Source organism: Lagopus muta, chromosome 8 (genome assembly GCF_023343835.1).
Source record: "Lagopus muta isolate bLagMut1 chromosome 8, bLagMut1 primary, whole genome shotgun sequence".
NCBI lineage: Eukaryota > Metazoa > Chordata > Aves > Galliformes > Phasianidae > Lagopus > Lagopus muta.
In genome coordinates this window covers 22,905,988-22,922,298 of record NC_064440.1, presented here as the reverse complement: position 1 = coordinate 22,922,298, position 16,311 = coordinate 22,905,988, and the positions used below count along the sequence as shown (strand labels likewise).

The window sequence follows — 16,311 nt, the reverse complement described above, 5'->3', positions numbered from 1 at the left end:
CCAACAACAGGACCAACAACTCTGCTGGTCAGCAGAGTATGTAACTCCGTCTTTCACTGCCATAATTCCATATTCTGTGTGGCTTTCACTTTTAATTAATCCGGTCTGCTTGGTTTCTGTCAGAAGTCTATAAGCTTCTCCATTAATTTGCTATGAATGAATATGCTATGGATGAATCCCCTACTGAGTTGTAATTACACTCTTCATTGTGAATCTTCTTATGATGACAAAGGAGATAGAGTTTTGGCATCCATATAAACTGACATCAGTAATATTGTAAACTTTGGAATGAGCTCTCTTGCTGGTTTAAGTATCTCACAAACTCCTTCAAAATGACAAGAACGTTGCAATGATTGAACAAGTGATTGATAAGTCTGTGCTTACATTAAATTATCCCCATCGTAGTTCCTTCATGGGTGACATATGAACAGCAGGCAATTCCCATTTTTTTTTTGTGTTACAGCTATAGTAGCTGCAGTGCTTACAACCAAAATGGAATCTGTTGGGAAGAATGAGCCTGCTCCATTTTCACCACATCATTGTCTGCGAGCTGCTCAGATGTCCTCAAACAGCTGGGATCTGCTTCAGATGGCAAGGCTCGAGTCTTTCCTGTAGCCCCAGGCAGCAGACATTTCATGCTAACCGAAGCAAATTCAACACAGCGAGATACAACAAACATCGAAGAGCACCAGAGCTCTTCTGAGAGATCAGAGCCAGTCCAGTCCCTCTTCTCTTTTAACACCCTGGTTACTAAAGAGGTCTTTCCCATGCTACAGTTTTGGAGCTCGCAGCCTGCACTAATTTTTTATTCTGAGACATTTTTTCACTGTATTTACCAAGGAAACTGATGTTTAGAGAGTGCTGTTGTAGAAGTAGGAAACATAACACTACAAAAGGTGTCATCCATCAGAACAAAGGTGAAACTCTGGTGTGAGCAGCTGCAAGATTAAGTTTTTAATATGCTTGCCATTGCCATACTGTGAAATATCTGCATTTCAGAAATGGCAAATAAGACAGCTTATAAAATCACAGAATTGGTGAAGCTGGAGTGGCTCCTCAAGGGACCCCCAAACCCAACCATGTTGTCCATGACCTTGTCAGGTCAGGTTTAGAATATCTCCAGGGAAGGAAACTGCAAGCTTTCTAGGCAACCTGTTTCACTGTTTGACTGCTCTTACAGCAAAAACAACAGAAAAAGTATGTTAAATTGAATTTCATCCACTTCAGTTTGAGTCCTTTGACTCCTGTCCTCACATCACATACTAGCTCCTCATTTTTTTTAAAGCAGAGAAGTGTCACGAAGGGAACTGTGTCTAACATTGTTACTTAAGGCATAGATATACTTAACATAAAACTGCAACTGTAGTCTGAAAAGTAACTAAACAGAAGTAGGAAGTGGATGGTAATAGATATCTTACCATTGCTCCCAGTGTTCAGATAGGTTTTTTTAAAGAATCCATGCTCCTAACTCATAAATAGTTGGCTCTCTTAAAAGCTGCAGCTAAAAACACACTAAAGAGTGTGAACTTATCATTTCTAACAGTTTGACATCCCAATCCAGTCTGAGACTATGTGAATACTTTTGAGACACACCAGGCTGCCCTGTAGAAGCAGGGATAGCACAGCTTTCTGACAACTGAAAGTCCACCAAATTCTTATTCCTAAAACAAATTTAAAACAAATACTAAGAAATCAGATATTGAACATGGAATGCAGCTACCAGAAATGATTTGCATTGCTGCAGATACAGCTGGTCTCACTTTGCAGTTGCCATTGGCAGCAAAACATCAGGGGCAAAATCTTTAGTGGCTCTTCATTGCGTGAATGACTCGAGCTTGTGAGAAACCTACATCTCCTGGTTTGCCTAAGGCATCAGAATACCCCAGAGCCAGCATCCAGTACAACCAGAATGTAATTACATCCTGGAAACACACGATCTGGCACTTAAATTAATAGTCAGAGACTGGAAACAAGCATTGCTCTCAATTCTTCTGGAAAGTGAAAATAATAATATAGGAGAAAGAATATCAGTTTTCTTAGTTTCATTGTGGAAAATATAGCCAACGTGCAAAAATGGCAGACACACCTCTACATGATTAGACACGTTCATTTCAGACTCATAGATTCTGTAAAAGTGAGTTTCAACACTGTTCTTACTTTTGATCTTACCAAGAGCAAGATTGAAGGGAAAATGGAGCTCTGAGCACTGCAGGATTGGGGGAAAACACACAGGTGAAATGCAGTGATAACCTAACAGATTTTAGATGAGAAATGTAAGCCATAGGTGGACTTTGACATAATTCCTCTAGTTCATTTATAACCTTTCTTGCCAATTTCCCCCAAATTTCAACACAACTATTTGGAAAAAAATCTCCGTCACAATTCTAGCCGTAAGAAAATACACCTACATGGCGCCAGAGGGAGCTTTAATGCCAAAAATCCCCGTGACTGCCTGCTCAGCAATTCTGCTTTCTCGGGGATCAGGAAGCAGGGGAAGAGAATTTATACCGATTCTCCTCATTCCCGAAAGGAAAGGAGCAATGTGCTGCCTACCTTTGGCTCTGCAAGGAAATCCGCCCTATGAGCACCGGGTGTTTCTAGGCTGAGAAGATCATAGCAAACTTCTTAGGTGTTTTTCTTGTTTGTTTTCCTCTTCTGAGTGGTCATTAAATCCCACAAGTCCTTTTAAAGGTATCCTTGAAAGCAACTACTCTGCAGATTGCTCAGAGCCTGCTGACAGTCTCCTCCAGGTATAAAAGATGTGTGGGATAACATTGGTTCACGGGTTGGGTGAGGGCTGAAAAAAACCCTGAAAAATCTTGTTTCAGGAATAATTACCAGCTAAAACCACTTAGAACTCTTTAAACAACTTCCTTTTGGCCCATGCAGCTCACAGGAAAATGAATCCCTTTTCAGATCCATATGTTTGCTGCAGTATTTCCTGTTTTTTTTTTTTTTTTTTTTTTCCTCTGGTCACATTCACACACATAATTCATTTGAGTTTTCAGGCCTAGCCATGGGCTGAAAAGGATGTGGTTGAAATCTTCAGGCTGCTCATGTTCTTGTCTCCATGCCAAAGCTCTGGTGGAGGGTTTTGGGAACTCTCTGTTCCTGCCAAACCAGGCAACGTTGCATCCCAAGGGGTGAGGAAAAGGAGAAATTATGGAGGGGAGGAGAACCACATGGCCATCTTTAGAGAATTTTTCACTTTTCATTAAATTCAGACTATTAAGCATTCACTCCAAAAAAGAACAAAAATCGAGTCATAAAACTCAGGCAACATCCCCATTACAAGGAACCCAAGACAGATGGCAATTGAGAAAAGAAGCACATCTCATCCTTATTTTGGCCTACCCACAGAACTAAGGACCATGTTGCTCAGACACAGAGATATCAAGAAAATAGTGCACTGCTTGGATTTCTACTCAGGTCAGAATAAAACCTGGTGGTAGAAACTAAAAGAGCAAAGGCTAAGTTACTGCCCTGGAAGAGCATATTTCAAGGCTCCCAGGAGACATTAAGAGACATGAAGGTACTACTTAGAGATAAGAAATCAGATGAAAATGCAGGGGAGGATTTTTGTTTAATTAGGCAAGAGGTGAGCCTGCATCCCATAGAGGCTCTTCACAAAAGCCCTCCTTAGGGAGGTATTTGTATTGATTCCTCACCTCCTGATCAAGCTGTTCCCACCTTTGCAACCACAGCCACCAGCACATGAGCCACCTCCCCCAGAAGGAGAGATCTGCTCTGCCCAGCAGGCTGACAAACCACACAGTGCTGGGGATGGTGAGCATCTGCCAAAACCATCCAGCCTGTATACAGAGTCCTGCAGCTCCTGTCCAGATGCCAAGGAGGGGTCAAGCACTGCACAGGAGCCCTGCTGGTTCACTTGGTCTCCTTGTTTAGGATCAAACTCAGGGTTTTTGGTGCTTGAGAAGAACAAAGGGGCAATTATTTATTACAACAGGACCTACTGGAGTCAGTGTCTGTCTTGGGGCTTGGCTGTTAACCTCCAACCCAGAACATATGGCTACAGCCAGTAAAGAAAATCTAATGCCCTGCCAGATGACTGGCTTCACAGAAACCTAGCATCTTCTCAGATAGAAATATTGTCTTTTCTTCAAAAGCTTTTTCAGCAAAGCCCTGCCAAAATCTTTGGAATTAAACTACAAATACGCCTCATGATATAAAGTAACCAGAACAAATCATTGCTCTTCCTGGGCTTTCTACTTTTTATTTGAAAATAAGTACTAAGTCTTTCACATTCTCTTTCTGCAATATTTTATGTACTTGTCTCTTTAAAGATTTACTTCTTAATGTCTTCTGTTACTGCTTAGAAGCAATTGGTACCATGATGTTTACACTGTTCTATCTTTGGTATGACAGTACTCAATAATACTATCTCCAAGCCAGAAATGCTGTTTCAAAGACATTAGTAAGCTTATCATTCCATCACGAAATCAAGGCCAAAAGGGTCTGCCCTTAGAATGAGGCCAGTTTAACATTTATTCCATGAAGGTTAGAATGAACGGTCAGGTACAGGAACATCATGCTGAACTGAATGAAGTCAGTGGAAATATTCCCCCTGACTTTCGCCGGCATTGGATCAGGCCTTAAACCACACATGGTGATCTGGGGGCTGATATTAGTGCTCAGTACAACCTTTTCTTTTTCACATGCCAGGTACCAGTGGCAGATGACAAGCTGTAGCACAAATGCCCCATTTTCAAGTACAGCAGATGTCAAGCTTAATCTCCACTGAACACCTCAGTCTCGCTAAAGGTAATGTGGTATTTACTGCAGACAGGGCCACAGCCATTTTGAATTAGAAGTTGCCAGCTGTGTGAAATGAAACGTATTCAGTGCTGCCAGCAGTAAGGAATTAAACACAGACTACAGCAGCGTCTGCCAACTTTTGGTGGCAGTCAGTTGAACCTGAGGTGGTGGCAATCTAATGCATCCCAGTCACTAAGTCAGAGATTCACTAATTAGCTCATTTTTTTAAAATTGTATCTATTACCATACTAGTGTGCAAGTGTGAAGCAGGAGAGAGGCATAGGGAGAGCGAGGAAGAGACCAAGCAGTAGAAGGTAGCATCCTGAGAAAGAACAGCAAAGACACACATCCCACCTCTTTCTTACAGTGGTACATACACGGGAATTTCAGAAATACCCCCAACTAGGTCTGATACATCAGATGAAATGAAGCCAGGAAGTCTGTCCAAGGCCATGCTATATTAAGTGATGTGCTCGCCTCAAGGTGCTTTTGTGACTAAGATATGGATAAGAGTAGCTAAAAATAAAATTTTTCTTGAAACAAAAGCTACACTTCTCTTTTGTGACTTGGCTATGAAAAAGAAAAAAAATGTAATTGTACAAGATTGCAGAATGAATTTTCTTTACCCAGTGCTTCAGGAAGCCCTGGCAGTTGTGGGGCTTCCACTCCTGAAACAAAAAAAAAACTGATGGTGCTATAACACATCACAACACATTGACAAACAGGAGCAACGCATGCAAATAATGACACAGATTGTTGCCCTCTTCTATTACCCAGGAAACAACTATTGAGACAGATCTTCTACCTAGAGGGAAGGGATTGAAGAATGTGCACCATACTGCATCTATGCAAGGGTCTGAGAAGAGGGTCTGGCCCCATCTTTGATGATCACTTCAGGTTCTGGCCTGCGCCTTCACAGAACCACCAAGGTTGGAAAAGACCTTCAAGATCATCCCCAGTCCAATCATCCACCTATGACCAATAGTACTCACTAGACCATGTCCCTCAGTACAACATCCAAACATTCCTTGAACATCTCCAGGTTTGGTGACTCCGCCACCTCCCTGGGCAGCCCATTCCAGTGCCTGATCACTGTTTCAGAAAAGTAGTATCTCCTAACGTCCAGCCTAAATCACCTCTGGTGCAGCTTGAAGCCTTCATTGTGGACCAGTCCCAGCCAACTACTTGGAATTTATCTCAGCCCCTTAGCTCACTGCAAAAACAAAGATATAAAAGTCCGAGCCAAAGTGACTTACATAAGAAAAGCATACGAGCAGCACCAGCTTAGGCTCTGAATTTTGACAAACCTATCTTGATGTTCAGAAAAAGGTACAAGATGTGTAAAAGGTTGTGGCTAACATTAATTTTCTAAAAAATTAAATTTAAGACAATTTATGAAGCACAAATGACACAAAGACATAGTATTTTTCTTTTTTTTTTTTTAGCATTCTATTTCTTGTTTTCGCCCTAATGAATTTAGTTAATGACAGAACCTAGTCAGAGTTCACCATATAAGAAGACAGGCCATAAAACAATACAGTTTTCTGTAATGACTGCTTTAGACTCACAAACGTCACTCCTCTGCCACTTGAAATAAATTTAGCCTCAGATTTTTGCTCTGTGATAATTCTCATGAGCTTTGAACTCAGTGCCTATCACAGTAACAACAGTCCTTTATGTCTCCAGACTCTATCTGTGTTCTTGTTAACCTTCACTTACAAAGTAATGAGATGCATCAGACATCGTCAAGCTGGCCTAAGGGGTTACAAATTTGGATGAGGGCCACATACTGTACTAATTGCTTCTAATAAATTACATATTTCAGGAGGGACATCATGATTTTAATAATTTATTCTACATTTTGTTTCCTTTGGAGAACAAGCAGGTACTAAACAAGCACGGCATCTGAAATTCATGGCAGAAACTAGAAAGAGCTCATTTAATATCAGACATCACTCTAAATACTAGAATTATGCATGTATCAAATCCCTGGGTCTGAACACCCTGGGAACAGCCACTGAGTCCTGGATGTTTTAATGAATCAAACTAAAAGATGTTTTTAAATGTTCCTTAGGATTATAACAACTTGTACTTCATCCCATTTCAAGCGTTGCTGCTAGGACTAGTCAAAGAAAAAATCTTGGCCTTCATGCAAAGAAAAAACATTAAGAGGGGATGCGTTCTCCCAGTGGGTAGAGGGAAAACATAGTAAAAGATTCCACTTCAGGAGGGAAGGATTTTAATTATGATCTAATGGCAGCTAATTGCAAAGGTGGTCCAGTGAACACAGAAAGCAGCAAGAGCTTTCTTCAAAGCCCACTGGGAGTAGTAGGATCTTGATGCTGGCCCCAACAGCCTCCTGCAGGGTGAACTCAGATGAGAGAAGGTTTCCTCTTTCCCTGACCTCTAGCACACCCACACCAGTAGGATCACTACTAATGAAGTCTTCAAACCACTCAGGAATGAGCGCTTGCTTCTCAAGAGAAGACCTTGGTGGTATTTAAATAGATGTTAGTATTAATAGCAGAGGGGCTGGTAGATAATGTGGAGACTTGTGACCTCTGGGGAGCAATGCAGATTTGGGAACAGCTCAGACTGTCTTCTGTTTGTCTTTGTAAACCTTGTTTCCTGTCACTCCAGTACGTGTTTCCTTTCAAGAATGAGCTGAAACAAAACATGATATCTAGGTAGTAGGAAAACTGCTTTGGTACAAAGCATGTCTTTAGACTGAAAGCTGCCACTGTAACTCTGAGCCTCAAATGTGCTCTTCTAATTTTCAGGCGGTGATGAGGTGCCAAGGAAGTACCTTTACCAGGGATAAGCACAGTCTGAGCTGCAACTCTCTGCCTGGGGGGGTTATTTCATTTCAGACTTCTCTGGAGATCATAAGGGGAAAAGGCACAGCTCCCAAGGGCTCCTCATACTCTCCAACCAGAATAATGGAGATTTCTTTAAGTATACCAATTTGTGGATGAATGGACATGTTTAAAAAGCTGGGCACCTGCTTTGATACCGAGGAAAATTACCAAAGGATTCTTACTAATTTTATCATAAAGAACAATAAGCAGATCAGTACTAGGATAAACCAACCTTAAGCAATGAGAACTGACTGAAAAAATAAATTGCTTTGGATACAACTGATAACTCTTCGAATGGACATATTTTCCCTGGTTGTTTTTACAGTGTTCTTTGTCAGGAAATACAAAGTCAGCTTCCGTACATGAAGAGGAGCTTAAGATGGAAGGAGAAAGTGATAGGATTCAAGCTTAACACATTAGCACATTGGAAATTAGGGAAGTAAGGGAACATTTGAAGCTCCCATATAAAAACTCAAGAGACAGGGAAGAAAGGGGGGATGAAGAAAGGCAAAACAGAGATGGTGAACTCAGAAAACAGTAGAAAAAAGTTACTAGATTAAGTACATGGGATGAACCTATCACTGATCTGAGATGGTATAAGCTTAGTAGAGTTGAGAGTTTAGTCTATGACGTTAGAGCAGCCCTCAAACACAGAAAAAAGTTTCAGCCTTCCTTATGTTCAGTCTGTCATTAGTTATCATTACTATCCTCAGGTAAGAGGTGCTGACAATGTACATGAGGTAAATCATAATATACTGAAAATATTATGAATTGGGTTCAATCTTCGGATGCTGACTTTTTCCATCATTGCATACTGTGTAAGGCTGTGGAGTTAATAAAAACTAGGGTAGCAGCATTAGCAAAAAAAATATTTTTGAAAGCAGAATAAAGAAACCTCTTTGCCATCCATCAGACTTGGTAATACAATACTAGAAAGAACTCTGCACTGAGCGGTTATCTGGTTTGCTGTCTGATCTTCTCTCCAGATTACCACCTAAATCAATAGCTCTCACATTGATTTTTCAAGCACATTATTCCAGTAAAAAGAGCAATGCCGTGAGATGAGTCAGCTGTTTGCTATGTCTGCAGAGATGCTGTGTGGGTTTTTTTCCTGAAAAATCAAAGCAGGAACCAAAGCGCACATACACGTACATAGGAATAAGAACTTACCTGTTGCACTCTAACCAGGCACTGGCTCTGCATACACATGGCTTTGCTACAGCTTGCAACCCACCTACAGCTTGCAACTTTGCTACAGCAACTGCAAACCCCCTGAAGACAGTGCAAGCCATATTAAGGATGGAAACAAAGCGTGTGGAAGCAGTATTAGACAAATAATAGCATTGTCTTTCAGTTCAGATCGTTTCTACGGCAGAGTGGGAAAGTATGCTCACATTTAGCTAAGAATGCTCTCCATCTATCACTATGACATGTACACCAGTGCTGCATCTTCATTTACTTTTTAAATTTCAAATATTTTAATGTATTTGCATAGTTAATGTAACAAGAACTATTGTCCTGGTACTGTACTGAAAAATATTCATCACCTAGAATCTCATGCTCTACTGTAGATTGACACATACACTATAAGTACAGAGGGAGAAACAGCCCAGGGGGAAAACACATGCAAAGCTGAGGGAATACTGGGAAATCAAGAAGCCTGCTATTCTGAAAGCACTGGGGAGAAAAACCAAATAACCTATAAAAATAGAATTATTTAAATCATTAAAGAACTTAAAAATTCTGTTTCACAGTCATGCTTTTCATAGCATTGTGTATTTTGGATTGCTACATGTGCCCCCTAATCTCAGTCTAAACAAAATAACATGAATGTTTTCATAGCAATGAAGAGGAAGGAATAATGAATTTTCTGTTTCAGGATACTTTTTTTTTAAACAAAAAGGTTTATATTTATGACATTTCCAATATGTTAAATTAAGGGCAATCCAGCCTGTTTACAATGCAGTTATCAACTTCCAGGTGCCTACCTGTGCTTCTGGGAATATCGCACTGGTTAGGGAGTTAAGGTGTACAGGATAAGCATTTTACACTTTTCATTCTTCTGTTCACAAGCTATTTCTGATCATCTGTAAGCTCTTTTCTTCTAGAAAGTCTCTTCCTTGGGAATTAAGTTTATGTAGTAGCAAGCTTTGCCAGGAACTTCCCCAGACCTGAGCAGGGGTAATGCTGAGTAGGATGTAGTCTTAGGACCATGAGGACCTGTTTCAGATCTCTTCATTTACACACTGTTTAATTTAGACTTACGTGGGGGAACAATGCAGCAGTGGCATCAATAAGAGCTATTGCTGCCCACTCAAAACTTTCTGTCACAAATTATTAAAACTTACTATAAGAAGATTATTTCTAATATCCAGTAAACAAACTTTAGCCAGTTTTGACAGGTAGCAGTATCTAGGTGATGTGTTCAGTGTTGCTAAGTGCTGGAGAACTAAAGCTACTGAATGAGATATTAGATATTAGTAGAGTTGGCTGTTACGGTAAACTACCTAACAATTGTGGTTGTGATCCACTCTACAGATATTTTACTTCCTGTATTTTGTCAGGTTGTGCTGAGCAGAAAGAATGGAAATTGAAGATATTCATAATCTACCAGGAGACACTTGGCTTTGTCCTGTACAGACAAGTGATGGTGTAAAAAGCTGGTGAGTCCCCACAGATCTTGCCTACTGGAAGCATGAGCAAGTCACTGAAGAAACAAGGCCTTTAAACAGATTTCCCACTGTTGTTATACTGCCCTGAGGGCCAATTGCAGCCCAGTATCAGGAAGACAACCATTCCCACGTGAGAGACCAGAGACAGATAAGCACCAAATTCTCACAGCCCCCACGCCCTGCTTGGGGGAACACGGAACTATGGCTTGTGCTGGGTGTTCCCTGTGCACAGGGGCACAGAGCTGCATGGGACCAGGGTGCTCCCAGGGCAGGGACAGTACCCGGACAGTACCTTTGAGAGCAGGTGGGGTGTACACGCTCTGCTTCCGCTGCTTTGGCGATGAGCTCTGGCACTGGGGATTGAAAATAGAGACAGATGGTAAAACACGGGCAGAGAACTTTCTTGTGCTTAGCAGCTCGGGGTCGTGCTGCGCAGCTCTTCCCTCTCTTTACCTGAAAACTCTCTGAGGTTGCTTGCCCAATGCAAAAACTTATTTCACACTCAGAATTACCCTGGGTGCTTTTCAGACTGGGTGCTTTTCAGACTAAGTGGTAGTTCCTTATGGCCTCGGTAGGGCTGGATTGAAAGCCATACATACAGGCAGCAATGATAGGCAGGTTTGGGATAGACTGCAGTGCTCTGCGTTGCTCCCAGTTCAGGAGCAATGAGAAGCATCTGTGGAAATGATATCGTGTGAAGTCTGATGCCAGCTCCTGTGCTTTTGTGAACACAGGGGAAATTTAAATGGACAAAATATGCTTAATGAACAACTTTTATAGCTCCCAGGCACCACTGAAAATTACCCTTAACTGTAAAAGATGCTGTTAAGCATAAAGTTAGGGCAGTCTGTGTTTTTAATAGTCTATGTAACTGACTCTAAGAAGGCAAATACATACATATATTAAAATAACGCAAGATTTACTTTAACGAATATTCCAACTAATCAGTATAAAGTATATGCATAAAGAATGACTCCATATGTAAGGTAATAATGAAATTATTACTACACACATTCTAACAAATGAAAAAACCCTCCCCCTGCAATTTTTCAATGTATTATAATACTCCTCAAACAATTCCACCAACCACTCAGCCCTCAGCTAGTCCTGTTTTAAGGGATATCTTTAGAGATAATATAACTTTGACCCCAAAGTCACACCTATGCACAAAAGATGAATTATTCCAAAACGACAGCATTAAAATTACACGTGGAATGACTACATCAGTGCATATCCAACAAGACCTAACTGAAACATACTCCAGTGCTAAGGCAGTGCAATTTCTGCAAAAGTTCAATTGGCGTATGTACCAACATGGAATATCTCCATATACAGAGGATAATAAAATCACATAATATCTCACACATGGCTAGGTTTGGAAGACATACCACATTCCCAAGAAAAATGTAAAAAAAAGCTGTGCCTGAGCAAGCTTTACTTGCTCTCATCAATTTTAGTTTTATTTGCTTATAATGATGCTGCCTCCTACTTTTCCTCTGGTGTATCACCAGTGAATTTTAATCTCTTCAAAGATTATTGGAGACAGCTCTTAAGAAAAACACTGCCACACAAATGCCACCAATCCTATTACCTTATCACAATGGATGGAGTGATAACATTTATAAATAAGATTGTCTTTTGGAAAGAGAAAGCTATTTATAATCACTCTGTGATAGATTGCTGATCCTCACCCCAGTGAATCACTGATAAGTCTGCATTTGAATCCAAGTCTGAAACAATCAATACCTCCTGCAGCTATTTTAGAGCTCTGCTGGCTTCTCTGGGCAATTGGTGGAGGCTAAAGTGAGAAGGAACTGCAGGAGCTGTGGGAGGGAAGATGAGAGGGGAGGAGCCGGTTCTCAGCTCTCCTGCAGACAGCTTCAGTCCTGTGCCTACTGTGGGCTAGGCAAAGGACAGCAAGGAGGGATTTTTGCAGCCCCACAGCTGCCTGCAGCCCTCTGCTTGAGGCAGGAGGGTGAGGAAGCAGAGCTGGTGGACACAGTAGTTGGGTTTGGGTTGGCTGTGCTGCTGGAGGCATGTGAGCATGTAAGTGTAGGGAACTACAGCGATGGACCAGGACATTTTGGAGGGGTTTGAACAGTAGTTCTATCCTAACAGTAAATGAATTTTAAGAAAAAAATACTTCACTTACTTCTGCCTGTGAGATGTTTGTTCTTTTCTCATCTTTTTCTAGAAAATGAAAACATACAAAATAGAAAAGTTAGTACAAAAGCGTTTCCTGGTGCAAAGTCTTGCAGCTCTGCCCAGCACCCTAGAACATTCCTGTAAATAAGAAAACACTCTGTTGATCTGCAGCTTCTCCTTTGCGTCACTCAGAAAACCTGAGGCCCTACAATACTGTATTGTGTCTGGAGCCCTTCACTCCCATTTTTTATCTGGCTGGGCTGGCAGCAGGGCTCCACACCCAAGCAATTTGTGGTGCCCAAGCATTGTGCTATGGCTGCCGAATGGCATGCAGCAGCCTCACTCAGGGCTCTGCTGGGCTCCAGTAAGCACCAACAAGACCTTCCCCTTCACTCAGCTGTTAATAGGCTAGTAATGACACTCAAGAGTAACAGTAACATTCAAAATCAGCAAACCGAAGTGCAATGAAGTCTCGTCTTTCATCTGAAAAGTTTAAGGACACCACTACTGTAGTCTTAGAAAAGGCTGTGAAATATTTCCTGATATCACTTACTTTTTTGCCTTAATTTGTTTTGGAGAATAGGTGTGACAGAAACAGTCAATAATAGAGATTCCTAATGAAAATAAACATTCTGGAAACTTATCTGAACAATTAAGTCAAATAACATGAAGCGGAGAAGCTGCAAATTTTCCTAACCATTGCTCTAAAATCAACTTGTCCACGAGACAAAATTATTTTTCTAGCATTGTATTGATGCGGTTAATGATCAGAGTCTCTTCCAATGAAAACTTTCCAACCATTCCACAAAGATCATTCAGGATCTTTGATGCACTGTAGTTACAAGCTCTAAAATAAAGAGCCATTAAAAACACAGACAACAATCTAACTGCACCACTACTTGCAGATATAATTGTCCAATTTCTACTGATGTGTGACAGATTTGGAGGATGAATCAGTTCTGTGTACCATCGCTTCATCCAACTTTGTATCTAGGTATCAGCTGCCTGTAATGTGATTTTTTGTCAGGGGAAGAACCAGTCCAGGCAGACTAATTGCATTTCCTACTGCGTTCCTTACCCTCAAGCACATGTATCTTGCAAACATTAATTGACTTACTGATCTTTCTTGAAGTATGGATTTCACATAGGCTTTATACAAGAGACCTTCATTTGATTTATACTCAAGGTTGAAAAACGTGGTTCAAAACAGCACTGATTACTTCAGTGTGGTCCCACAGCTACGGAATTAGACAAGACAATCAGGAGGCCAGTTCCTGCCATTGACATTTGCATGACCTTGAAGCTGACTAATCTCTTCCTTGAATTCCCTACCTGTAAATAAGTATAGCAGAACCTTGTAGCCTTTTAAAGCACTTTGGATCATGAAGATATCCTAGCTAAATGGCTGATTATTTAAGTCCTTGCAATGTTTCTTATTAGAAGCATGACAGAGAGACACAGACTTCAAATACTCAACACCAGAATTTTTACCTCAAGTTCCTGGACTTAGTTTAGAGGCTGAAAATGAAATAAATTGAAAACTTCAAACAGAGAACAATTAAGAGTAAATTATGTCCCATTCCTTCTTGAAACACTAGGCTTGTTCGGATTCAAAGAATTTGTGGAAAACCCAGCTTGAGACTTGCATAAGGAGTCAGCCTCGCTGCAGACAGCAGCTTTGTTGGGTTTCAGGTCTTCTCCCCAAGGATTTGCATTTCTCTAACCCTTTGGGCTTGCACTTTAACTATTCCTCTTAGTGAAGCAACACTGAGTTTATGAGAACCAGAAAGTTTCCGTCCTTTCCTTTCATCCAGCAGCCCTTAAATAATGTCGGCTTTTTGATCAAAACCTGTCCTGTCAAGTTACAGAAATCATTGATATCCACAGGGCAATGAGAGCCAATAAATAGCAACAAACAATGCAGAAATTCAAGAATGACTTACAAAAATACTCCAACAGTTTTTCAAATCCAGAAAAAAGCTGGAATGACCAAAGGAGACAAACCTGAAGCAGCAGGTGTGAGGTGTTTCGTATGTATTTTGAGATCAAAAGAAAGGCAGAGACAGCTGGAGATATCTTTTGGTCAACAGTACATTTTGGTAGATGTTTGAGCACAGAAAGAACATTGAATGCTTATTTTTGAAAGGCATTTTGATAGAAAAACTCAACAAAGTATATAGATCTTCAAAGAGAGGTGAAGCTGAGATCACTGCTTGCCATAGATCAACACAGGGAAAAGAAAATAAAAATTCTCTCTGTAGAGGAAAGTGGAAAGATGAAAAGAAAGGGAGAAAGGAAAAGCAAGCAAGCAAGCAAGTGCTGCTTTTTTGTGTAGCTGTGGTAGTGATGAAAGACAGGTAGTGGGCTGTAGCAGAAGTTAGAGGAGATATTTAGTGAGAACAGAGCAGTAGTGCAGTGTGCACTGGAGCTTGATTAAAAGATCTCTGCCCAAGGAAATACCTTGAGCCATACTGACTTAACTGGAGGATTGAATTTATATTTGAGTGATTAGTCTTGCTTGGATATAAACTGTTTTTCCATTGTAATCCTTTTTGCCTTGAAAGCGGTTCAAATAATGTTGTGAAAGCGTGTTCTTAATAATAGTGTCCATAAGAGAGTCATTTCATGTCCAAATTGATGTTCTCACCACAAAAGATCAGTTCTGGCATAAGGAGATATCTCTGAGACAACAAAATTTATGATGGGAATGGATGGTACAAGGTAAGAAGGAACACAATGGGTCAGCTGCTGCAATGTATCCACCAAACTGAAATCCAACAAGACAGATAATTCCCAGCTTTAGACCCCTGCCAAATCCAGTGGCAGGATTAGAAAAACTGAATTTCTTTACTAAATTCTTAGATCCTGAAGTCCCCTTGAGAAGAGTGAGGAAATGATCTGAAGCAGAATTGATCCACAAAAGGGAATGGAACTCCTGAATTCTCACTTTCCTTCAGTTCTCAGTGACCTGACCATTGTATGGTCAGGATTCTACTCATAAAAAACTCCTATTTATAAAGAATGAAAAACTTTCTTGTCATGTTTATAAGCAGGCAATTACAGAGAATATATGTTCAATTAGAGAGGTATTTCTGCCTTATGTTAAATTCTTGGTAGATAACTTCTCTCTCCAAGTTCTCATTTTTGGGGCCAGAGAAGGAAGACGACCATTTAACGCTTCTCCATTTTCTTCTCACAGATCATAACAGTGCTTACGGCATGCAGTGCTGCCCTATTATACTACAAATCTGAACACATGGCATTTTTCCAGTTTGACTCTTGGCCTAATTAGCTAACAGGAATCTAATACTCAAATCATTTCTGATTTGATTTTTTTTTAATGTTTTTGTTATTCAAGTGGTATTTTAAATCATATGAGAAGAGCTGAGAACTCGTTTGTACGTACCCAAATTGCTGCAAAGTGGGGATTTGTCTTCCACACACTCGTGTTAGCTTAGCTCATTTTAACATTAATTAGCACAGTCATCCAACCAAACTGAAAGAATAAGCTGAACTACTCCAAGGGTATCTTTATACACAGCCAGAAATAAGATGCTGTTCTCTGAGGTCAGACAGGATTTGAGCCTATGAATGCTGGCTACCTGCAGAATAATGCCCACCAGAAGCCGCTTATCACTTTTCCCCTAAGTCTCCATTATGATTTAAATGGCGAGGTCATGCTGGGGGAAACATAATGGTTGTTTCACAGATCAAAATCTGCCTCTTGTTTCCCACTGGACAACATTAATGCACTTGCAGCAGCTATGCAGGGCAAGAGGTGACGTATATTGAAAGACTTCGCCACTGACATCACCCATGGAATCTGCAGTGGAGTCATCCAGCAAACACTCATCCAGCTA

At 40.7% G+C, this 16,311-nt stretch overlaps 1 protein-coding gene across 1 annotated transcript in view; it reads right to left on the bottom strand.

Annotated features, from left to right (window-relative positions):
- The window catches only part of PPP1R1C (protein phosphatase 1 regulatory inhibitor subunit 1C), a 45,459-nt gene that overhangs the window by 12,030 nt on the left and 17,118 nt on the right, over positions 1 to 16,311 (bottom strand). The window contains exons 3-4 of the mRNA XM_048953629.1: positions 12,459 to 12,496; positions 10,599 to 10,659 (exon numbers count right to left, since the gene is read on the bottom strand). Of these exons, the coding sequence (XP_048809586.1) occupies positions 10,599 to 10,659; positions 12,459 to 12,496 (99 nt within the window). The remainder of the gene's footprint in view (positions 1 to 10,598; positions 10,660 to 12,458; positions 12,497 to 16,311) is intronic.